Here is a 25,518-nt window from a genome sequence, read left to right on the forward strand (position 1 = left end):
TAGAACCTGAATTGTGACCTGGTGCCCAGTTCCTGGTCACAGACCCCAGTCCTGCTCACTTGACCAGAGACGCTCGACAGAGCAACATACGGTCTTGTTGTGCAGAGCCTTCTGAAGACATGGAAGTCAGGGAAGCAAAGAGGGACAGTCTTCCTGCTCGCTGTGGGCGTTGGCTCAGAGACCACCTCCAACGCCTCTGTCTGTGTTGTCCAAGGAACCCCGAGGTAACACAGGGCAGCCCAGAGTGGGCCACACCAGGTCCAGGCCCCAAGTGTGACCCATCCCGGGATGACCTTCCCCTCCGCCCCTTCTGTGTGTGTGTGGTGGGTGTGCGGTATCGGCAGGACTGAAGGCTGGGGAGGAGGGGGGCCATTCCTGGGTGCCAGCATGTTGTGAGGTGGTGGCCCCCTGGTGGGGCAGTCAGTGTCACACCTCTGCTCTCATCATTCAGGACATGGAGGTGAGTGTTGGGACCAGGTACTTCCACCCACATGTTAGTCCTGAGCCTAGGGGGTGTCCTCTCCTTCCCTTAGGGACGAGTCCTATGCAGATGGCCCTGTGTGCCTGATGTAAGGAGCAGGGTTTGAGGCCCACATTTCCCCGAGGGGAGGTCCAGGCAGCCCCAGGTGGCACCTCCCAAGCTACTAGGCACTAGCTTTTCGGAGATCCACCATGGGGAGCATGGAGCTGGTGGATGGATTCACCTACTCCATCTCCCTACACCTGGGGCAGGCTGTCTACACCAAGGACACCGTTCCAAATCTGGCGGCCTGCCAGGGCCCTCCCAGGGCTTCCCCACGAGAGTGGTTGACAGTCGGGACTGTCATCTCATTCCCTGGGGGCACCCCTTCCCTCTCCTTCATTGCACCCCAGAGGGCTGGGGACTCTTGGGTGAGTTGCAAACCTCCCTCGTCCTGGTGGTTCCTGGGTTTCCCGCTGACGATATGCCCCCTGCCCCCTTCAGCATGAAGAGGAGTCAACTCTCCGTGGGAATAAGGTCCACAGGCGGAGGGCTCCCTGGACAGGTGTGAGGAAGAAATGGAGAATGAGGACGGCACGAGTGGAGCCAGCCAGAAACATCAGCTGGCGCACTCCTGAGTCCTCACTCCCTCCTGAAGACACTGACCAGTCCAGCACAGGCCAGCAGGCCACCAGGTGATCCTCCATCCCCTTCTCGGCCAAGTCGGGCCTCTGCCCACAGCCCTCTGTGTGTCTTGAGTGTCCCCACATGTGTCTGAGCTGCAGCGTGCTCCTCTGACAGGCAGGGTGGCTGGTGATCAACCTGTTAGGGTACCCATGGGGAACACGGGAGGAGCCCTAAAGGGGCTCCCCTGGCGCCTGGCGGTATAGAAAGGACTACCTGCCAAGCAGGGCCACTTTGGGGCTATTACTTCTCTATACCCGATGAAAAGCCTTTGGCTTCACCCGTCAGGGGAATCAATTTGGAAAAGCACATGGAAAACAGCCTTTGGAATGGAGACTTGCAATTCCCTGTGGCTGGGACCAGTCCCTTTCCTCACCGTGGCCACATGAGGGACCTCTGAGGGCAGCAGAGGGGTACCTGGGAAGGTTCTGGTAGGACTTCCTTCAGCAACAATAGGTAGGAAGCACTCACTTTGTGCAGGCCCTTTGGGGACTATTAGCATAACTGAGTGAAGGAAGCAGACACAATACTGGGACCCTGTCCCGGGTGGAGTTGGACAGTCACTTCAGGCATCAACCACAGGTCACGGCCGGGGAGCATCACGGGAGATGCTCTCACGGCCTCCTCGTGCAACACAGGGGATGACAAGGGGCCAGATGAGGAACTGGAAATGTGAGCACTCACTGGGCCCAGAGGGGACACTGCCCATCTGCACAGAATGGGGGGCAGGAGTTAGGGGCTTGGGGCAGGGGGAGCACAGCAGAAACCAGCAGGTCACTGATCTTTGGATTCCCAAAGGCAGGCTGATGACTGGGGACTTCCTATTTGGGAGGATGGGAAAGGATGGGGTCCCAGGCTAGACACACAGGGTCAGGAAGGGGGAGGGGCAGATGCCTGGACAGGCAGGGAACTACACAGCGGCCAGGCCCACACAAGGGTGGGCCAGGAGGGCAGTGTGGCTGGGAAGACCAGGCTTCTCACTCTTCCACCCCAGGCCTTCCCCCAGCCATGGGATGGGCCGGGCTAGGCGCCAAGCCTGGGAGCCCGGTGATGTGACCAGCGTTGTACAAGGCACCCAGCTTTCATCTATCCCGGAGGGCCAAGCCCTCCACTGCTTGGTCCAGGAGGAGCACCTGGGGCCCACTGTGGCAGAGCTGGAAGGTGAGGGGCTGCAGCCAGGGGACCGTCTAGGGTGGGCTTCCTGGACTGGGGTTGCCTTCAAGGCAGTGAGGGCTTTTCTGTCATTGTTAAAGTGTGGGGAATCAGCCCTGGGGTGACCCTTTCTCTGTGTCCTGCCTGCTCCAGAACCACGGCAGATGCAGCAGGCTCCAGAGACACGGGGAGGGCCGGCTTCGTGGCTAGAGCCAGTTCAGGAGCTCCCTGAGACCCCTGTTCTGGAGCTAAGGCTGGTGTCACCTGTTCCAGACCCTGCAGAGCCGGATGATGTCCCAGCAGTGACCTCAGCTCCGGTGACGGGCCCTGAGCTGGAGCCTGCCAGAATGGCATCGGGCCTGGCAGTGCCAGAGCCAGCTCCAGAGCCCACCAGGCCCTGTGCTGTGAGCACCCACGTCGTGTCAGGGGAAAAGGAGCCCACCATCCTGGCATTCCCCCACCGCCTGGTGGCCGAGCAGCTGACCCTGATGTATGCGGTGAGCACAGCGGGCTCAAAGTGGGGGTGGGCCTTTCCTGTGCCATGGGCTGCCCCAGACCTGCTGTCCCCTGATGTGCACTCCTGTGATCTGGGCCCACATCCCAGCTTCCCACCATGTGCCCTTAGAAACTCTCCTCACCCCCAAGGCTTCACTGACCACAGGGACAGTAGGGCTGGCATATAGGGGTCCTTGCAGACCAATGAGGAATAGCGGAGGGAAGGTGGGCAGGGCCTGGCAGGGGGAGGAGGGGCAGGGTAGTGCAGGGGTGCTCAGGGAAGTGCTGCCAGGGCCTTAGGTCCTCAGGCCACTGGCCTGGCAGGCTGCACAGCCTCCACACTTCAGAGGCCCCTGCCATGTACCTGACTACATGGGAGACACAGACACCAACAAAGGCCTGGTTGGAGTTCTTTGGGAGGAAACTGCACCTGAGTGGGTAGTGGGATCCACGGGGTGACAGAATGGGAGGCAGATGCCCCAGGATGGGCAGGCGTGAGCTGCCTTGTGCTGCCTTGTGCTGCAGGGAGGAGGTGAGTGAGGATGCCTGTGCGCAAAGCCCCTCTGTTCCCCACCACTGTGGCGTCCAGTGCATCCGCTCCTGGGTGCCTCAGTGGATGGGGTCCAAAGCCTGGACTGCCACAAGGCTCACACCACTTCCTCATTGGCCTGGGCTTCAGATCTGACCAGTAACTGCCTGGGGCCAGGGGCAACGTGGACACAGCTGAATGACCCTCCTTGCCATCCCCAGGAGCTGCTCACCAAGGGGGCAGTGACCAACTGCATGACCTACTTTGGGTGCCAGTCATACAACGGAAACATTCTGCACCTGGCCCCCACCGTCTATAAGATCTTCAGAAAATTTGATGACGTGGCTAACTTCGTCATCTCCTCCTGCCTCGGGGCCCCGAGCATGACGGCCCAGGACAGGGCCCAAGTGGTGGAGTTCTGGATCCGGGTGGCCAAGGTGTGCCATGGGACAGCCCCCAGGGTCCATCCTGCCTCTTGGGACCTGCTCCCCTCCTTGGCCAACTCTCAGGATGGATTCCTGAGGTCTGACCCCGCACGGACCCTGGGCCCCTCCTGCCAGGGGCGTGCTGACCTGGACTTGCAGGCCCCGGGAGTGGGACAGCCATCCCTGGCCCCTTCCTTGGGTTGAGATACAGTCCTCCACCCAGGAGGGCTGCTCAACAGGTCCTGGGTGCGCTGGGCTCCCTGGGTGTTTGTCTCCTTAAGGACAGGGGTTCATAGGGGGACACAAGCACAGAAGCAGGCTGCGTTCTCAGCTCAGTCTTCCCACCCAGGAGTGTCTGGACCTCAAGACTTTTGCATCCCTCCATGCCATTCTCTTGGCCTTGCAGAGCCCTGCTGTGGGTCGTCTCAAATGCACCTGGGGTCATGTTTCCTGGTAGGTACTCCTGTCCCTGGGACCAGGCCACCTGAGTGGACCAGAGACACCACCCCTAGGTCTGGCAGTGTCCCCTCAGTCGGCTGGGGCTCCTGGGAGGCTGCAGACCCTGGGGACAGGGGCTTACAGGATGGCGGGCTCTCAGAGCCCCTGTGGGTTAGGCCAGCGGTTCCCCCTCAGGAATCGGGTTTCTTTGTCAGGTGTGGGTTGAAGCCAATGGGAGATGTTCAGCATGTGTTCTGTAGCAGGAGGTCTCTGCCCCAAGGACAGCCACCTGTCCCCAAAGCAGATCCGCCCCCAGGAGAACTGCAGGCCTCAGATTCCCCAGGTCTAACAGCCATGGAGGAAAGGCTCATGCAGGCTAGTGGAAAAGGGGTCCAACCTGTTGGCCCACCTGTTGGCCACATGTCTCCCTCCTCTCTCCTCCCCTTAGGAAGATCTCCAGGATGCATAAGAGGCTTATGCAGGAGAAGTGGCTTAACCGGAAGTGGCTCTTTACGGTAAATGGAGGCTAGAGGTCTGAACAGAGGGGATCCTTGGGGCAAGTCCTCTCCTGTGCTGTGGCCAAGCCTTGGGGATGACTCGAGGTGTGCATGGTGAGAGGGGGCAGCTGATGGGAGAAGTAGGCTCCACCTGGCCCCCAAGGTGTCCTGGGTGTCTCCCTCCATGCCTCCACTTGACTGGGAGCCTGACATTCAGTAAGGACCCAAAGGACAGGCTCCTGGTCAGGGCTGGGGCTGGCGCTGGGTTGGCAACAGGGGTGGGGCCTATGGCTGAGCAAGGTCGGCCCCTCCCCAGGGCCCCCTGAGCCCATCACTGCCCCTCTGAGGACTCAGGCTCATCTGGTCATGGAGGGTTGTCACCCTGGGGTGTGGGCCTCCCAGGTGAGCAAGGTCCAGGGAGCACAAGATGGCCTTCAGCTTTATGCCCATCCCACCTGGTCGTGTGAGGGGAGCCGTGGTGATAGCCAGGTGACAGTGAGTGCTCAGGGCATGCTGGGAGGCAGACGGAACTCCCCTGACACTCTGCGGGTGAGGAAGCCTCTCAGGCCAGCCGTCCGCAGCCCAAGGACACCCATGAGTTTGAGTGTGTGCTGGAGCTGCGATCGCCCTGGGCTGAGAGCCTGCTGGAGGTGGGGACAGCATAGTACCAGGAGACTTGGGCGAGGCATCCACCAACCAAGCTCTGGTTTGTGGGAGGCCATGTAGGAGGGGAGCATGAGCACCTGAGTGTCCTGGACCTTGCAGGAGGTGACCTCCATGTTGAGGCAATGGCTGAGGGACCCCTGGGAACTCTGGCATAGGGAGGAGCAGGTGAAAATGACCTGCCCAGGGTTGCGGGTGGTGGGGCGACCCTGCACTTGCTCCTGCTGCCACCAGCCGTGAACTGCCAGCACTGGGGTGACCAGGAGGGCGAGAGCAGTTGGCTACAGGGAGGAGTTGGAGCACAGGTGCAGGGACCACAGGTCTCGGGATTGGCCAAAAGCCAGGCCTTGGCGGGACAGGAGGGGAGAGCAAGGCGAAGGTAGGGGTGGGAGGCAGCACAGGGTGGTCCAAGTGGAGCTAGGGGCTGCGAGTGAGGGGTTCAGGGAAGGCTCTTTGGGAGCCCGCCTCTGAAACAGGCGGGGACTCATCACCTCCCCACCCCAGTGGCACAGGGCATGGTCCCCTTCTTCAGATTTCTCACGGCCGGCCTGCTGGTTTTAGACAAACCCCTGGAACATAATGATGTGGGTTAGCCCAGAGGGGCACAGGGGTCAGGATGGTGAGCTTTGAGGAGGAGAGAGACCCTAGTGAGCCGTACCTCTCAGCACCAGGCATTCCCGCCTCCTGGGGGTTCTCCCTTACAGCCCAGGAGCTGGGCTGTTTGGAGAGGACTGCCAGAGGGACCCCCCCTAAGTCCTGGTCTTGGCCCCAGGGCAGATGGGGCTGAGGGCTACAGGGGGCAGCCTCTGAGCAGGACTGGCCTCTCCCTCAGGCCCTGCCCAGGGGGAGGGATGTTGCTCCTTCAAGGCAGGAAGCACATGGGGGGTGCTGGCCATGCCTTCCTGCCTGAGGCCTACGCCTCCCTGTGTCATCAGAGAGAGTTGAGTGGGATGCTTGGCCTCAGCTCCCCAGTCCAGTCCCCCCTCCTCGGTACCCCAGATCCTGGCCTAGGTCTGGGTGCTGTTTCTGGCAGGCCTGCCGCTTGGAGGGCCCCAGTGCTCCTCCAACTTGAGAAAGGGTGGGGAGGTTTGGGCCTTGTTCTGGGTGCAGGGGGCTGTTTCTGATTCACTTTGGCTGCCTTGCTGCCTTCCAGGCTGATGGGATGAGAGAGGCAGAGTTGCGCTACTGTACCACCCCGCCACAGAAAGGGAGGTGTGGTGCAGGGCCCTTGGGTAGGACCCTGTCCGGCCCAACTCCTGGGTATAACATGTCTTGAGAAAGTTAACACACCCAGGGCTGAGGACACTCAAGGCTTTGTCAGGTGGGGGGTGACGGTGGCATCAAGACAGCCTTCCTGGAGGAGCAGCTAGAGACCCAACAGTGGGAACAGGCAGGGCTGGATGGCATTGGAGGGAAGGTGGGTTTCCACATGAGCAAAGTTCCGGGACCATCCCACTGCCCCACTCCTCACGCCCCTCCTTGTCCACATCCTGTCCTTCCTCTGCCCCAGGAATGTTCCATCGTACGTGAGATCATGACATACAAGCACATGGCCAAGATGCATCACCTGGAACCCGAGGAGCACTTCAGGTCCTTCTTTCAGGCCGTGGAGACCCTGGATGAGCAGGAGAGGTGAGGCTGGGCAGGAATCACGTGTGGGTTCCACCTGCTGGCAGGCTCTGGGAGAAGGGCCCCTGACATGTGGCTCCAGGGACTCACAGGTGCCCCTCTGTCCTGCAGCTACACCCTGTCCTGCCAGCTGGAGGCCCCAGGACAGAGGGCCAGCACAAAGGGACTCTTGTTCTTCAGGTCCCATAACATTTAAACTTGGCGGCCAGAGCCAGGTAAGTTTCTGGCCTGGGGCCATTCGCAAGGGGTGGGCTGCTCCCCAGCCTCAGGGAAGCTTTGGGCCATGTTGGGTGTGGGGAAGTACTAAAGACAGGTTGGGCTGGGACTCTGCTCCACTGCGGAACAGTCCTGTCAGGCTCAAGGGTGATTCCCCTCCCTCTCTGGGACCCAATTTCCTCCTCTGTGAGTGGGTGATGCTCATGAGCCTCCCCGTGACAGGGACCCCACGGGTGACGGTGATTGACAGGACCCTCTGCACAGGGCCAGGAGCAAAGAGGGTAGTGAGGACAGGGTGGAAGCAGGATAATGGGGGGAACCTGGGATAACCTGCCTCTTCTGTTCACCTGCGTGGCCCTGTAGCTGCTGTCATCGGGCCCACGACCCAGCTGGTATCCTGGCTGTGTGCGGAGTAGAGCTTCCCCTTTGGACAGGAGGCACCCGGCACCCCAGGACCCTAGTCTGCTTCCTGCTCCTCTTCCTCCCGCTGCTCATCCTGAGCCTCTGCTGGGGCAGGTGCTCTGGCACCTCCTCCATTGGCTGACTTTGGCATCTCCCCATGCTGCCGCTGCATCCTCAAGGGCCTGTACGTAGCCACTGCCAACCTGGCCGCCTTCGTGCTGTGTCCTACCCTCTGCTCGTGGCCCGCTGGACAAAGGCGAGCAACCCCACCGTGTGGAGGGTTTTCCCCTTCGAGTAGGTGGCCTCCCACCATGACGCCAACTGCTGCCTGGGTGCCATCAGCCACCGAGTCGTAGCCACAACGGTCCAGGAAGAGCTGGGGCCCATCCTCACCATGGCCAGCCTTTCCCAGGATGGACACAGAGATGGCGCAGTGCTTTATGGGACCACCGCCCCCTGGGCGCCCAGCAGAGGCATCCGAGGCTGCAGGGCTGGTCGGCCGACACAGGGTCCCGGGACATGCTCCCAGCAGAGCCCCTGTACAACTCCCTCCCCTCATCCCTGAGAAATAGCCTCCCTAGGCACAGTGTGGTCTAGGTGTTGTGTCAGAGGTTTGGGTTGGGTTCATCCTGTGCAGAATGTAATAAATGAACGGATTGCCACCACACTGCTCTTTCTTCTCAAAGCTCTGCCCCTCCTGCAGACATCGTGTGCCCCAGCCCACCCCACCCCCAGCCCTCAAACTCTATGACGCAGGGGGGCCCTGACCTACGCCAGGTTGTCCTCCATCCTCGGTCCTCGCTCAGGAAGAGCGGGGCGCTCTAAGCCCCAGGCTGGCACACCTTGGCAACACTGGGGAGGGCAGTCCAACAGAAACTGGACCTTCCTTCCTTCCTTCCCGACCTCTATAGGTTATGATCAGACGCCCCGGGGTGTCTCTTCACGTCTTCAACACCACTGCAGATGTCATAACCCAAGTAGATCCCAGGGCTGCAAGGCACCAGTCTAGCACCATCCCACTTAATGACACACAGCTGCCCCACACATTCCAAGAAATTCCTTTTCAAAAAATGTTGAACTTGGTCTCAAAGCACCTCCAAGATGTGCACTCCTTCCTTTGAGGGCCTTTCTGTGAGCCCAACTTTTCCATGCTTCACACCTCAGAGCACCCACCAAAGCTCCCAGGTCTCCAGTCCTCCCCCATGGTGCCCCCCTCAGCCGTCCATCCCCAGGCCAGGCTGGTGTGAGGCCCCTGGTATCCCGCTCCTGGCTCCTGGCTGAGCAGCCTGATGTCTGTGACAAAAGGCTGGGGAGGCTGAGTGGAGGCACTTGGCTCTGATTCTCCCCATAATGCTCTCCCAGGGCTCTCAGGATGTGTTCACTCTCCCAGGAGGGGAGGTCTGGCCTGCAGGGGAGCTGCAGGATCAGCACAAATACCCCCTTGGGGGGCTCCACGCTGGAGACAGTCTCCAGGCCATATGCTGCAGGTGGAGCCCCAGACTGGGGACTGGAGAAGTGGAAGTGGGCCCTACTGACAGCCTCAGGTGACCGGATGACAGGAGGTAAAATCAGGACACCCAGGCCACCCTCCTCCCCCTGGCCCTGCCCACAGCACCCTCAGAGCCATCTGCCTGCACGGTGGTCCCAGGGATGACCTCAGGCTCCCCGGCCACATAGGGAAGGAGGTTTGGGCAGAAGAAGGGCACATGGGCCTCTGGCAGGGCGGTGGCCCAGGTCAGACCTGTCTTCCTGCACGGCCCACCAGCCTCAACCCTAGAGAGATGAACTTCTGGGCCCAGAAACAAAGCAGTAGCCCTGGGACTGCTGGGTGGTCACTGAGGTCAGCAGTCCGTCCTGCCCCGGTGTGTGCAGGTGCCCAGAGCATGCCACGCCCTGGACTGCTGCTGCTGGAACACCAGGCTCACACGGCTGCGTGGCCACCCTGACTATGGGCTGCAATGCACCTGCCCCACCCGATGTGTGCTGTGGAGATGGCACGGCCCTCTGGCACCAGGTGTGCGGCTCTGTGCCCAGGCACGGGGCTCTGGGGACTCCCCATCTTCGGGCTCCTCAGAGAAGCTAATGCTGGATTTCTTGTTCACGGAGTCGAATAACGAACTTCGGAAACACTAAAGGTAGGAGAGCAAGTGCGAGGCTTTTATTTAGAGATGAAGCAGGCAGGCAGAGCTCCTGGCTTGCACCTGCCCGGAGGGCTCAAGACAGCCCTGGGTTTCTGCGTCTTCTAGGGGATTTACAGGTGGTTGAGAAACAAAGGGTAGGGATGCAGACTGGCTAAATGGCCCCCAAATGCTTATTTTTAAAGAGACAGTTAATTTCTTATCAGTCTTCCAGATTATTTTGCAGAGTTAACACAAGAAATTTACTGCTCTGATTCTTTCCCAGAACAGCAGCTTCTTGGTTTGCGAGCATATCAATCAAGACTGCCTGGTCCTGCTCCCAAGGTAGGCTGAGTCATTGTCTGCTATGTTAAGAAACCCATTTTTTGACTTCTTGGGTTTTAAAATGCAATCTTATCTTGATGTTGGAATCTTTCCTGTTTTTACTATGTTGTTTGTGACTGGGCTCACTTGCCATTATTACTTGCCTAGGATGCAAATCGTCTGATTAGGGCTAGAGGAAGAAAAGCAGCATCTGGGTAAAGTTAAAGATAATAAGCTGGGCCTTTTAGCAGGCTAAAGTAAATTTTACAATAGTGTCATTTAACTGACACAATAAAGACATGGGCTATGCTGAGGTATTTTCTTATCTGGGGGATATTCAAACATTTCAGGCCAAGTTACTCCTGGGCTTTTAGTTTTCATCAATCTCACAGAAGAATGCTTGTATTACTTTAGAGAATTAATGTGACTGACTTTGCTTAATTGTTTCATATGGAGTTTCAGTAGGGGTTTTATTCCGGAGGCCCCCCTACTCGGTCTGCACCCACAGTCCCTTCCTCACTACCACTGAGGCTCTGTGGCTTCCCTCCCCAGCTGCTGCCATTCTCTCCTTGTTCTTCCTCCAGGCTTCCCTTCTTCACTCTCCAAGCTCTGTGTTCCCATGCTTGGGGCACCCCTCTCTCCCTGCCCTCCCAGCAGTCTCCTTCCCCCATCCCTCCCCTGGCCTGGGACTCCTGCTGAGAGGGCGTTGTGTCTCTTCTTCGGTTCTTGTCCCTGCCGCAACCAAGAATTGAAGGGCAGGAACACAGTAGTGTGGGCTACCTCAGAGAGAGAGGCACACTGAAAGGTTGGCGGTTCCCCCTTTTAAGGATTTCTCAGGAATGTGACAAAGGGCTAGGGGTGTGGACTTGTTAAGTGGTCTCAAGATGTTTTTCTTTGATGAGACATGAAGTTTCTTATCAGTCCTCTGGGTAATTCTGCAAAATTAGCTTAACACAAGAAATGCACTGCTCGGATGCATGTGGGATGCATGTGGGAGCATATCAATTAAGACTGCCTTCCTTACCTCTAAGTTATTGTATGTTCGCTAAAGAGTATGTTAAGTGTGGATAAAATGGAAGTTCCTGTGTCCAGGATTCTCACCTGGGCCTAGTCGGCTAGCTCACTACACGTGTTTGGGCAATATGTTGCTATTGACTCTATAGAAAGAGCTTCCACCCAGTGCTCTGGGTGACACGGTGACACGGCTGCGAGGCTGCAGGAGAGCAGAGCAGAGGCTGGAGTGGTGGCAGCGCTGAGGTCAGAGCCCCAGAGGATGGTTGTGTGGGATGGCTGTGTAGGCAGAGTCCCAGAGGACTTGCTGTATGCAGACTCGCTCTGATTGGATGGGATGTTAGTGATTGACCTGCCACTGTGGAAATAAAGTTGGGTATATAACCCTTTCACCCCAAGAACATTTTACTGTCATTTCTTTCCTCACACTGAATCCGTAGTGAACTTGCCCAGGGTTGAAACCCACTGGCAGGACATTAAAAATCTTACTTCTTAACTTCCTGGGTTTTAAAATGCAATCTTAGCTTTAAGATAGAATCTTTCTTGTCTTTACTATGCTGTTCATGGCTGGGCTAGCTTGCTACATTAACTGTCCAGACCGCAAATTACTTGATTACGGGATGAAGGAGGAAAAACAGCATATAGGTAAAGTTAAAAAAATAAGCTGGGCCTTTTAGCATGCTAAAGTAAATCTTACACATGATTACAAACAATTAGCACAATAAAAACACAGACTATTTTCCTTCACCTGGGGAATATTAACTGATCTCACTGTGCATAATGCTTAACACAGAGTTCTGCTAGGGGCTTTCCTTGCACGTAGTCACACTGCTCTGACTGTAATTACTCTGCCTTGCTTTTTCCAGAGGCCCTCACCTTCACCCTATTGTGTCTAAGCCCAGGGTCCCTGTCTCAAGCTGAGCCTGGGCAGCGACGCAGCCATGGGAGGAGGAGACTTTGCTCGGAGATGGTGAAGATTCAGGCCTCTGCAGAGTCGGGGGGCGGTGAGGATCTGCGCCTCACCTCTGTTGGCCCCCAAGTTCTCTCCTGATGGCCCCTCTGCGACTGTGCCTATCTTAGGTTGTTCCTCCCTTGAGGGATCTTACCCGTCTCTGGCTAGCCAGCCATCCTCCGTGGCCAATCAGGGCGATGTGAGGCACGTGGGTGAGAGAGAGGCGGCGTCAGTTTTCTGTCTCCATGGCTGCTTATGCCTCCGCGGGCTCCGTGCCCAGTACCTGCTTTAGGGATCCCTTGCCAGCCGGCACGGTCCCAGCTCAGGTAATATATTTTGAGGAACTCAGGCCATTTTTTATAACGTAAGATACTTCTTCCAAAACAGCACAGTAGTGACGTTTCAGAAAAAATCTGGTTTGAGAAGGCAGGAGAAAGATCACAGAACCAGCAAACAGGAAGAAAGGTGAAAAGATTGGAAAAACCTCAGGGCAAAACGCTGGGCATAGCTGGGAGCTCTCCCCCTTCTCTCTTTAACTGAAGTTGTAGGTGATGTTGGGTGCCGAGGGAGGCAGACTTCTGAGGGGTGGGGGAGGGTTCACCCTCATTTTGGGAGCTGACCGCTGTGTGATAACGTTTGACCAGCTGTGTGGGGAGCCAGCGAGGGCCTGTAACAGACACGACCTCGCCCCCAGATAAGCACTGCTGCTGGCATCTAGTTCTTTACCAGTTTAGGAATAAGAAACTATAAATGACAAAAGACTTGCAATTTACAATGGTTAAAGAGCTGAGGAGAACTTACAGTAAGACATTGGATATAAGGATATTTGGAAATATCTGTCATGTAAAATACTGAATAAAGTTTAGCATTATTCCTTTGACAGTGCTTTCCAGGTAATTATAGATGAGATAAATGTAAGCCAAATTAGCCAAATTTTCCCTAATGAGGAGAAAAAATTCCTCTGTCATGTTCCAGGAGGCCTCTGGAAAATAACAAGAGTTACTTAGAGGTAAGAGCACCGTTCTGAATTTGGTGTTGGTGAGACAAGGGGCCGTGGGTTTAGGCAGAGTAGGGTGAGGGCCTCCGGAGAAAAAGCAGAGCAACATCATTACAGTCAGAACAATGTAACAATGTGCAAAGAAGTCCCTAGTGAAACTGTGTGATAAGCATTACACAGTCAGTCACACTAACTCTCTAGGGTGAAGATACCAGAGTGGAATATAGACAATCTTCAGTGAAATCAGTTCAAGCTCAGGAGCAACTCGGCCTGGAATGTCTGAGTGTTCTGCAGATGAAGAAGAGTATCTCAGCATAACCTGTGACTTCTCTGTATCAGTTAGATCATGACACTATAAAATTTACCTTAGCTTGCAAAAAGGCCCAGCTTATTTGTAACTGTACCTATATGCTGTGTTTCCTTCTCTGATCCTAACCAAGTAATCCGCAACCTGAGCAAAAATTCATTTAGTAAACAAGCCAGGGTATAAACATCTCAAAAAGTTAAGAAGTAAGATTCTTAACACACTTTAGCAAACAGGGAACGACCCAGCCCACCTTGCAGGCAGGGCACGTGGTCTTAATTGACATGCTCCCAGAGGGACACTGCTATCCTGAGAAAGAATCACAGCAGCAAATTTCTTCTGTTACTCATCAAAAATGAGCATTCTGGGACCACTCAACAAGTCTGCACCCCTAGCCCTTTACCCCCATTCCTGAAAATCCTCAACTGCGCATACATCCCCTAGACAACGAGCCAACCACAAACTCTCAGGTCCCCTCCTGGCATGAGCTAGGAGCTCTGTCCAATCACTTTAACTCTAAATTAAAGCCTCTAACCTTGCTCTCCTACCTTGAGTGTTTGCGAAGTTCATTCTTCGGCTCAGTGAACAAGAACCTGGGCACCAAAGGCACCACGAAAAGGCATGGACTTGTCCTCCCTACCCCGGCAGACTGGTCAAAAATTAGATACAGAGCAAAGAAAACTGAGTATGATTACAGTGCTTTCTTAGTATGCGGAACTAACGACCGCAGGAGGTTCACACTCCCGTGAAAAGCCCGCCAACTGAATCACACCCAGTAAAATAATGAATACCCTCTGTGTGTTCCAGTTGTACTCTTCCTGTCTTCCTCCACCTCTAGTGGAAAGAGCCAAAGCATGTATTCCCTTATCAGAGGAAACAAAGCAGGAAATTCCACCTAAACTGGAGAATTTAAATCCCCAGGCAGAGCCAAGCACGATGTCAAAGGTCACACCCCACATTTGGCCAAACAAAAATACTGTTACTCTATTTGTAGCCCGAATGAGTAACTGTAAAATCCAACAGCTACAAGCTGATGGAAGGTGGAAGGGGCATAAAATCCCAGTGTTTAAGCCGACACAGGCACACGGTCCTAGTGCCATTCCAGTTCGTCTGCACATAAACATGCTCTAATACGTCACTACGCTCCTGTCAGCGGCCCGGCGATGTAACTGGCGCAGCTCAGCTGGCTGCTAACTCGCTTCAGGCCAGAGTAACAGAATAGCAGCCCGTAGGAACAGGGACACCTCACCGGGAGAGGGGACCTTTTGTGCAAAAGGCAGGTCACAGACGTCAAAGTTTGCTTCATAAAATTCAATGTCATTTTTTAAAGTGAGTCCCTGAAAGTCCCAGCAAGCCACCCAGAAACAAGCTTAGTAAGGGCACATGACCCAGGGGGGTGGGCGGTGGGGGGTGGTGTCCCCATTTCCAATCCCAGCGTGCATTTACACAGTTAAGGGGCACAAAGAACTCAGGGAAGGAACCTGCGGGTGCATTTCCTTAGATTCTGAAATGCTGTCACACTTCATTTTCTCTCTCAGATTTCATTACTCCTCCTCCCAGACCTCTCCGAATACTTATTTGAAACACAAATGGGGGCGGGCAGTGTGAACGAGGTCTAACTTGGGGCTCTGAATGGCCAATTGCACAAGAAGCAACCTCAGCTATGGCTAGCCTAAGGACCAAAGCCATCAAGGGCTTGTCTTTGTTTAAAGTATCTCCATAATTTCATCACAGAAGAAGTAAGTAGGATTTTTGGAATGAATACAGTCAGCATCTGACAGAACCCAAGAACATGTCCTCTATTCAGGGGAATCACATGGCACAATAACCATACACCTCAGATTTTTTCCTTAGAACTACAACTTAGAAAGCATGCAAGCTAATGGCAATGAATTCTGAAGCAGACTGACTTCAAACAGGCACCCTCCCGTGGTTTAAGTGGAAAAAAGCATTCAGCGTTAAGGCGGCATCATCCGTACCAATGCAACATTTTCTCCATTTTACTTTCTATCTCCCCTATCCTCCACCGTTAGCTCAAAATAAACCAGTCACGCTAAGGAATGCATGGCACAAACTTTAATATTTATACTAATTAAGTAGCTTGAAGCTCAACTAAGATGAACAGATGAAGACTATTTACTTCAGAGCTAGATGCCACTGTGAAAAATTCAGACGAGAAAGATCATGAGAGGGGGCAGTCTCTAAAACGGAGGTGACAGGTGGTGCGGGGACCAGCGCTCTAACAGGAGACACCCCCCCAACAAACACTACAGTGTGGGCACGGGAATTCTCACGGCTTGTGATAACCATGCTTTAAAGCTTTTGTTTTTAATAATCCAAATTCTGCTTTATTTTTATTTTGTTAAACTATGTTCTCAGTATAACTAACTATCAAAGGTATCAAAATGACATGCACAGAAATAGAAAGCACCTTAAAGGAACATTCCAGGAACACTGGAATGTCATCCACAAGACCGCAACAAAGCAGTGTGGTCCCAGCTGGGCAGGGTCCACTCAGAGCCAAGGGAGGCTGTAACTCACACCAAAACATGCCTAATTACTGGACTTTTTAACCCTAATACATGTCCTTAGCATTAAGTTTTTTCATTGCCACAAATACCTCAGACAAGAACAAAAACAGCAATAAAAACCTTTGGTGAAGTCTTCTACAACGTAAAGCCATGAAATACCGTATTTAAAATCAGCGCTATGCCATAACCTGAAAGCCTGCGTGTTAACAAACATACATATAATAAATATAAATTCAGGCCCCGCATACGCATAATTGATTGTTTCCTGAATTCTAAAGGATTCAAGAAACCATTTCAGGGGGGAGCCTAGTAGACATAATGTTCTTCATGTAACTGTAGATTAATGATAACAAAATAAAAATAAATGGAAGGGAGGAAGGGAGGAAGAGCATCAGAGTTAATACCATTACCTTTGTGGTGAGACAGAGCTAAATTTAACATAGAGCTCCACTTACTGTTATAAGGCCACAGATTAACTGGTGAATAGCCTTAGTTTCTTCACTTCTAAAATAGGGAAGGATAACAGAGCCAACCTCATAGCATACAATTTAACATAATTAGCACAATTCCCATTGCACAACAAATACGCAATAAGTATCAGCATGTATCTATTATAAGTGCTTCCTATCAAGCATGAACTCAGGAAGGTAAGTTTTCCATGGAGATTATAGGACCAACCTTAGATAGGCTGGTGAAGACCAGACTCTATTCAATACCCTGGAGATGTTACTTTTGCAAAGGCAACGTGCTATAAAGGATTTTTTTCCTTCTCTTTATTTTTCCAGTCAGCTCACACAATACACTTCTTGTTACTGAGAGCCACCAGTAGGGAAGCTCACTGTAATTAAAAGATCGATCTTCTGGAAACAATGCTTAATAACAGGCACAAAAAAGTGTGAGTAATTCTGCATTTTCAAACACTGTCCTCAAGTTAATTTAACCTGAGCTCTTTGTGAACCACCTAGGAAGTCTAGAATCAGTACGTACAGGCTGAAATCAATGGACCACAGAGAAGAGGAGACAAACTCCAATTGGCCACCTCATTAAGATCAGGGGAGCCTTGTGCAAAAAAAAAAAAACAGGTGCATATAAAAAACAGGTGCATTTTATATGCTCCAGATGAAAACAGTTCAGATTTGCAATGGCAATATTTTGTATTTTGTGTGTTCTCTAAAGGACAAATCTAACTTTATGCATATATATATATATATATATTTGTGTGTGCTGCAGGTATACTGGGAAAAACACTTGCTATATTGAAAAGACAAAAAATAAAAGTGGTTCTGAGCAAAAAAAAAAAAAAAAAATACTCAGCAAAATATTGGCACACCAAATTCAAAAATACATCAAAAAGATCATCCATCATGAACAAGTAGGACTTATTCCAGGGAAGAAAGGATGGTACAGTATTAGAAAATCCATCAACATCATCCACCACATCAACAAAAGTGAGGACAAAAACCACATGATCACATCTACAGATGCTGAAAAAAACATTTGACAAAATTCAACATCCACTCATGGTAAAAACGCTCAACAAAATGAGTATACTGGGCAAGTACCCCAACATAATAAAGGCCATATATGACAAGCCCACAGCCAACATCATACTTAACAACAAGAAGCTGAAAGCTTTTCCTCTGAGATCAGGAACAAGACAGGGATGGCCACTCTCCCCACTGTTATTCAACATAGTACTGGAGGTCCTAGCCATGGAAATCAGACAAAACAAAGAAATACGAGGCATCCAGATTGGTAAAGAACAAGTCAAACCGTCACTATTTGTAGATGACACGATAGTGTACATAGAAAAACCCTAAAGACCCCACTCCAAAACTACTAGAACTGATATCTGAATTCAGCAGAGTTGCAGGACACACAATTAATACACAGAAACCTGTAGCTTTCCTAGACACTAACGATGAAGTAGCAGAAAGAGAAATCAGGAAAACAATTCCATTCACAACTGCATCAACAAGAATAAAAATACTTAGGAATAAACCTAACCAAGGAACTGAAAGACCTACCATACCCTGAAAACTACAAGATACTCTTTACAGAAATTAAAGAGGACACTAGCAAATGGAAACTCATCCATGCTCCTGGCTAGGAGGAATTAGTATTATCAACATGCCCATCCTGCCTAAAGCAATCTACAGAATCAACGCAATCCCCATCAAAACACCAACAGCATTCTTCAACAAACCGGACATATTTTTATGAGATAAAAAGTACAGCATTTCATCAGGAGTAAGAGCGAAGCATAGATCTCCTACCTTGCGGTGCTGAGCATCGGGGTCCGTGGCACTGACGAAGTTAGAGGCACACATCGAGCGAGTAAAGGAAGTAAACAGCACCCTTGCCTCACCCAGAGGCTGGGGCGGCCCAGAGAAGCAGGCTGGAAGTCAGGCAGACAGAAAGAGAGACACTCCTCATGGATACCCAGTCGGGCTGTCGGGGTCTGATTCCAGACAAGCGGGCCTTTGAGAAGCCGCTGAAGCACAGCCTCAGCCTAGACTCTCGCAGGTGCCCACGGCCTTCCTCAGTCCCTCGCATCCAAGGAGATGCCTCTGAAGGGGAATCCTGGCCTCCACTCAGGTGACTTTCCCGGCTCCCAAGGGAGACGGGGGATCCACTGAGGGAGACGCAGGGGAACCTGTCACTCGAGACTTTGAGATCGGCAGCCGGGCTAGTCCCATTTAAGTGGCTGACGAGCGCCCGATGTTGTGTGCCATAGATGGCTTCCTTCTATAAGAACAGTGAAAGAAAAGGCAGGCTCGGATGCCTATACTCACCTCGGAAGTTATCCCGGACGAGCCCCCAAAAATGATGCAGCTTCTCACACCACAAGGGTATGAAACTAGAAGTAATTTATGCAAATAAAACGAAAAGCCCACCACCGCATGGAGGCTTAACAACATGCTCCTAAATAACCAACGGATCAATGACCGAATAAAAACAGAGATCCAGCAATATATGGAGACAAATGACAGCAATAACTGAACAACGCAAAATCCGTGGGACAGAGAAAAGGCGGTGCTAAGAGGGAAGTACACTGCAATACAGGCCTACCTCAGGAAAGAAGAACAATCCCACATGAACAGTCTAAACTCACAACTACCACAACTACAAAAAGAAGAACAAATGAGGCCCAAAGTCAGCAGTAGGAGGAACATAATAAAGATTGGAGCAGAAATAAATAAAACCGAGAAGAATGAAACAATACAAAGAATCGATGAAAGCAGGAGCTGATTCTTCAAGAAAATATACAAAATGGATAAACCCCTAGCTGGACTGATCAAGAAAAAAAGAGAGCCTGCACACAGAAACCGAATCAGAAATGAAAAAGGAAAAATCACTACAGAAACCACAGAAATACAAAGAATTATGAGAGAATACCATGAAAAATTATATGCTAACACACTGGATAACCTACAAGAAATGGACAACTTTCTAGTAAAATGCAACTGGGCTAGTTCCATTTAAGTGCCTCACGGGCATCCGATGTTGTGTGCCACCGACGGCTTCTATAAAGACAGTGAAAGAAAAGGCAGGCTTTGATGCTGATAACTCACCTCCGACATTATCCCGTACAAGCCACCCAAAATGATGCTGGGGTTTTTCTTGTCTGCGGACGGGAAGAATGAACTTAAGAGAACACCCAAGCCAACATAGGAGAGGCTTTTAGTGAGAGATACAGTGACAGAACAGATCTCCTGGCTCGCGGCGCCAGGAGGGGTCAAGAGAGCCCATAGTTGTGCGTTGCCTAGGGATTTTATAGGCAGTTGAGGATTTGGGGGGACCCTATAAAGGCTTAACGGTGTGGACTTGTTAAGGGGTCCCTGAATATTTAAAATCAACTTAACACACGAAATTTAGTGCTCTGGTTTCTCCCTGGGATACCGGCGTCTTGGTCGGGGAGCATATCATTCAAGGCCGCCCGCCCAGTTCGCAAGGTGGGCTGAGTTATTGTCTATCTGCTAAAGAATAAGTTAAGAATCTTACTACTTCTTCACCCTGATGCGGAGAGGTAAATCCCAGATATCATAGTAGCTCCTCTCCTGACAGTAAATTAACTGCAACCAACAGAGCCATCCAGATTTAACAAGTCATAACTCCAAGTTCTAGGCAGAGCATCAAAACTGAGACTGGATTAAAGACGGCAGTGTGAGAAGTGAGACAGAGACCCCCTCCAAAACCACATATAATACGAAAATATAATTAACACAACTAGTCCTGAAAGAGCACCAGGAAACAAGGCTGCAGCAGACTGCATATACCTGGAGAAAGCAGCGGATCTCATGGAACAGGGCACCAGCACCACTCCCCCTGAGACCCGGGACATCCCTCCACTCGGTGAGCAGCTCCAGAGAGGAGAGGTTCTGGGCACTAGAGGGCGCCACATACAAACATATAACGTCAAAGGAACCTGGTTCAAAGCAAAATCTCAGCACCAGAGAAAGGACTGAGACTGAATTAATAAATCTTCCTGAAAGAGATTTCAAAATAAAAGCTATAAACATGCTCATGGAGGTACAGAAAAATATTCAAGAACTCAGGAAAGATTTTAGGAAGGAGATCTAATCACTGAAGAGCACAATGTAGGGTATTAAAAGCAGATTAGATTCGGTGGAGGAGACGACAAATGAAAACAGAAACTAGGGAAGAGGAATACAAACAAGATGAGGCACAGAGAGATAAAAGGATCTCTAGGAATGAAAGAATACTGAGAGCACTGTGTGACCAATCCAAACGGAACAATATTTGTATTACAGGAGTGCCAGAAGAAGGAGAGAGAGAGAGAAAGGGATAGAAAGTGTCTTTGAGGAAGTCATTGCTGAACACTGCCCCAATATGGGGAAGGAGATAGTTTCTCAGGCCATGGAGGTGCACAGATCTGTGAACACAAGGGACCCAAGGAGGACAACACCAAGACATATAATAATTAAAATGGCAAAGATCAAGGATAAGGACAGACTTTTAAAAGCAGCTGGAGAGAGAAATGAGACCACATACAAAGGAAAACCCATCAGGCTATCATCAGACTTCTCAGCAGAAACCTTACAGGCCAGAAGAGAATGGCATGATATATTTAATGCAAAGAAAGAGAAGGGCCTTGACCCAAGAATACTGTATCCAGCATGACTATCATTTAAATTTGAAGGAGGGATTAAACAATTCCCAGACAGGCAAAAGTTGAGGAAATTTGCCTCCCACAAACCACCTCTACAGGATATTTTAAAGGGATTGCTCTAGATGGAAGCACTCCTAAGGCTAAATAGGTGTCACCAGAGAAAATAAAATCACAACAAAGAAAGCAAACCAACCAAATACTAACTAAAGGCAAAAAAATAAAATCAACAATCCACAAAAGCAATCAAAGGAAACACAAAGGAGTACAGAATAGAACACCTACCATATAAAGAATGGAGGAAGAATAAGAAGGGAGAGAAATAAAGAATCATCAGACTGTGTTTATAATAGCCTAATACGAGAGTTAAGTCAGACAGTCAGATAGTAAAGAAGCTACCCTTGAACCTTCGGTAACCACGAATCGAAAGCCTGCAACGGCAGTAAGCACGTATCTTTTGATAATCACCCTAATTGTAAATGGACTGAATGCACCAACCAGAAGACACAGAGTAACAGAATGAATAAAACAGCAAGACCCATCTACATGCTGCTTACAAGAGACTCACCTCAAACCCAAAGACATGCACAGACTAAAAGGAAAGGGATGGAAAAAGATACTTCATGCAAACAACAGGGAGAAAAAAGCAGGTGTTGCAGTACTACTATCTGACAAAATAGACTTCAAAAAAAGAAGGTCACAAGAGATAAAGAAGGACATTACATAAGATAAAGGGGTCAATCCAACGAGAGGATATAACCATTATAAATATCTATGCACCCAACACAGGAGCACCTACATATGTGAGACAAATACTAACAGAATTCAAAGGGGAAATAGAATGTAATGCATTCATTTTAGGAGACTTCAACACTCCACTCACTCCAAAGAACAGATCAACCAGACAGAAAATAAGTAAGGAGACAGAGGCATTGAACAACACATTAGAACAGCTGGACCTTAGACATCTACAGAACTCTCCACTCAAAAGCAGCAGGATACACATTCTTCTCAAGTGCACACGGAACAATTTCAAGAATAGATCATATACTAGGCCACAAAAAGAGCCTCAGAAAATTTGAAAAGACTGAAATTGTACCAACCAGCTTCTCAGACCACAAGGGTATGAAACTAGAAATAAATTACACAAAGACGACGAAATGGCCTACAATCACATGGAGGCTTAACAACATGCTCCTAAATAACCAATGGATCAATGACCAAATAAAAACAGACATCAAGCAATATATGGAAACAAATAACAACAATAATTCAACAAGGCAAAATCTGTGGGACTCAGCGAAGGCGGTGGTAAGAAGGAAGCATATTGCACCACAGGCCTACCTCAGGGAAGAACAACCATCCCATATGAACACTCTAAACTCACAATTAACCAAACTAGAAAAAGAAGAACAAATGAGGCCCAAAGTCAGGAGAAGGAGGGACATAATAATGATTAGAGCAGAAATAAATAAAACAGAGAAGAGTAAAACAATAGAGAGAATGAAAGCAGGAGCTGGTTCTTCGAGAAAATAAATAAAATAGTAAACCCCTAGCCAGACTTACCAAGAAAAAAAGAGAGTCTACACACATGAACACTACTAATTCTGAAAGCGCGGCCTCCGGCGGCCTCTCCCACTCCGCCCCGCCGCGGGTCCCGCCTCACCCTCTGCTCGCCCGGCCCTCGCCCTCGAGGCCGCCGCCGAAAACCTCCACACGCGGCAAGACGCCCGCCGGCCTCCCCGCCTGCGCGGCCCCCGGCCCCTCCGCCTGGGGCCCCCGGCCCGGGCGGCGGCGGCAGGTCGGCGGAGCGGCCCCGAGCCGGGCCCAGCGAGGACCCAGCACCCGCGTCAGTCGCTCCACGGCCTCGCGGGCCCCGCGCCGCCCGCCGAGCCGTCGCACGAGCGCCCCCTCACCGGCTCCACCGCGCCCACAGGCGGAGGCAGGGGTCCCCGCGGCCACGTACCTTCTGGCCCACAGAGCCGTCGCTGTCGCCTTCACCCCTGAAGCCGGGGCGCCCGGGACGCTCCGCCGCCAAGTCCGCGGTGGCGGGAGCCTCTTCCCGGCCGGGCTCTCGGAGGCCTTGGCGAAGCGGCGAGTGCGGCGCCGGGAGGCCAGCGGGCGAGGTCGGTGCCGTCGGCGCCTCCGCTCCGGGAGGAAGGCGAAGCCGAGCACAGCGCGGGTCCACCATCTGGGCTACCCCGGGCTCGCTGCGCGTAGGAGACGGAGGGAAGGAGGGACGGAGGGACGGAGGGCCGGAGGCGCCCGGAGAAAGACGGCGGACAGGACCACGGACGGAGCCGCGGGAGCAGCTCCTCCTGGCGGCGCTCGCGAACCTACTGATTCTTCAATACGGCAACTGCGGCGCCTGCAGCTACTACGCAGCCGCCGGAGGTACGTTTTCTGCGCCCGCGCGCCCAATGGGTACCTGCTCCGCGGAGCCGCTCCCTCATTGGCCTCGAATGCCGTCAGTCGTGGGAGGCCCTGAGCCTGACGTGCCACGCTCATTCGCCGCGGCGGCCTTATGATGGGGGCGGGCCTGCGCGGGACGCTGCACGCTCATTGGCCGTGAGGGCTGTCCGACCGGGACTTTGATTTTGTTCAATGTACTTTCTAATTTTTCTTGAGATGACCCACGTGTTATTTTTATTTACTTATTTATTGATTGTGGTGTCATTAATACACAGTCACATGACGCCCGAGGCGGCGAGTCGGAGTGTGAAGATCAAAACCACGGCCCCGAGCGGCCTCCGCCGCGGCCCCACCCAGCCACGCTCCGATTGGCTGACTGCCTGGCGGCACCGTGGGATCATTGGGCACGGCCGCCGTCAGTCAGAGACCGGCCGGCGCCGCTGCGTAAGCAGCCATTGGGCTCTCGGGGAGAACACGTAAGTCCGGCGGCTGCGCAGTAGCTGCAGGCGCCGCCGCTCTATTCAAGATTTAGTAGCGTCGCTAGCGCCCGCGGGAGAGCGACCTCCCGCGGTACCTTCCTCAGGGATGAAGGCGACAGCAATGGCCTTGCGGGCTGGAAGGTAGGTGTCCGCGGGGCGCGGGGACCCCTGCCCCCGCCTGAGGTCGCGGTGGAGCCGGTGAGGGGGCGGCCGTGCAGGTGGCTCGGCGGGCAGCGCGTGGCCCGTGGGGCCGGGAAGCGGCCGACTCGGGGTAGGGGCTCGCCGGAGCCGCAGCTCCTCATTCCGGGACCCGGTGGTGAGCGCGGCTGGTCTCCGCCCCGCGGCGCGCGTCCTCCCGGCTTGGGTCCGCGCCGCCGACCTGCTACCGCCGCTCGCGGCGGGGCCTCCGGCGGAGGGGACGGAACGGGCGGCTCAGACGTGGAGGCCGGCGGGCGTTTTGCGTTGTGTGGATTTATCCGACGGGCGTTTTGCGTTGTGTGGATTTATCCGGCGGGGGCCTCGAGGGCGAGGGCCGGGCGGGCTGAAGTTCAAGGGTGACCCGCGGCGGGGCGGCGGGGAAGAGGCCGCCCCGAGGAAGCGCCTTTAAAATCAAAAAATGTTTCATGAGGTATCGTGTTTTTTACTTGGGAATTAAGTTTCTTTACTTTGGTCTGGGAACTGACAGTGCATTTTCTTGTATTTAAAAGTTTATATCTTTGTGTCATTTCGGTTTGTATTCTGCAGCTGAGTAATCTATAACTAGCCACAGAGATTCTGAGACAGGGACCATGAGTGTAGTCAGAGTAGCATGACGGCCTCTGGAAAAAGACCCCTACCAAAACTCCCTATTAAACAATTAAGCAAAATCAGAGTCACGTTAATTCTCCAAAGTAAAATATCAAACTAGGAGTATAAGATTTCTTCAGTGAAGATTAGTTAAAACTAAGAAGCCAGAAGTAACCTGGCCTGGAATGTTTGAACATCCTCCAGATAAGAAAATACCTCAGCATGGCCCATGTCTTCATTGTGTCAATTAAATGAGGCTATTGTAAAATTTTACTTTAGCCTGCTCAAAGGCCTAGTTTATCTTTAACTTTGCCCAGATGCTGCTTTTCCTCCTCCAGCCCCTAATCAAGTAATACGTGACCTGGGCGATCAAAATGGCAAATAAACTCAGTCACAAGCAACATAGTGAAAGGCAGGAAGGATCCTATCTTAAAGATAAGATTGCATTTTTTTTTAGCAGATAACTATAATTTAATTTCAATTACAATTAATTTTGCAAACAATTACAAATACAAATTAATTTCAGCACCTAGCAAGTGCCTTGAACAAAGTAATTTCTCAAATATTTGTTGAATAAATGACTGCTTCTATTCTTAAAATTGAAAGTTACTTAGCTAGACATCTTACCAAAAGAAGATATTATGCATGTTCAGAGGTTTTCATGTGAACATTTCTGTTACTTTCTTCCTCTCCCCAAAATTCTACACTGGTAATCTTTTAAAGCAGCCATTTAGTGGTTTTTATGATAGGGCTTAAATGATGGCTTTGCTTACAGAAGCCTTCACACGTCTTCAGAAAAGTGTTCTTGGTGTTGTCATTCATTCATTCATTTATTTACTTATTTATTTATAAGGTTGCATTTTAACACCCAGGAAGTTAAGATG

General features: G+C 51.8%; 2 protein-coding genes across 8 annotated transcripts in view; one reads left to right on the top strand and one right to left on the bottom strand.

Annotated features, from left to right (window-relative positions):
- The window catches only part of LOC118967931 (uncharacterized), a 76,117-nt gene extending 52,792 nt beyond the window's left edge, over nucleotides 1-23,325 (bottom strand). For 2 of the 7 annotated variants that reach the window (XM_073218877.1, XM_073218872.1), the window contains exon 1: nucleotides 22,924-23,319. In XM_073218877.1, the coding sequence (XP_073074978.1) occupies nucleotides 22,924-23,148 (225 nt within the window). In that variant the 5' untranslated portion in view covers nucleotides 23,149-23,319. Of the gene's footprint in view, nucleotides 1-22,923 lie in introns of all 7 variants that reach the window. The other 5 variants (XM_073218871.1, XM_073218874.1, XM_073218873.1 and 2 more) reach the window with 5 other exon arrangements.
- LOC140845121 (ral-GDS-related protein-like) lies at nucleotides 93-8,246 on the top strand. The gene is made up of 10 exons (XM_073218870.1): nucleotides 93-224; nucleotides 965-1,155; nucleotides 2,139-2,305; nucleotides 2,570-2,793; nucleotides 3,542-3,757; nucleotides 4,095-4,198; nucleotides 4,632-4,698; nucleotides 6,854-6,975; nucleotides 7,084-7,187; nucleotides 7,552-8,246. Exons 1-9 carry the CDS (start codon nucleotides 120-122, stop codon nucleotides 7,166-7,168), a joined length of 1,281 nt encoding a protein of 426 aa, XP_073074971.1. The 5' UTR covers nucleotides 93-119; the 3' UTR covers nucleotides 7,169-7,187; nucleotides 7,552-8,246.
- Nucleotides 23,326-25,518: the final 2,193 nt, after the last annotated feature.

The sequence above is a fragment of the Manis javanica genome, chromosome 12 (assembly GCF_040802235.1).
Source record: "Manis javanica isolate MJ-LG chromosome 12, MJ_LKY, whole genome shotgun sequence".
Lineage (NCBI taxonomy): Eukaryota > Metazoa > Chordata > Mammalia > Pholidota > Manidae > Manis > Manis javanica.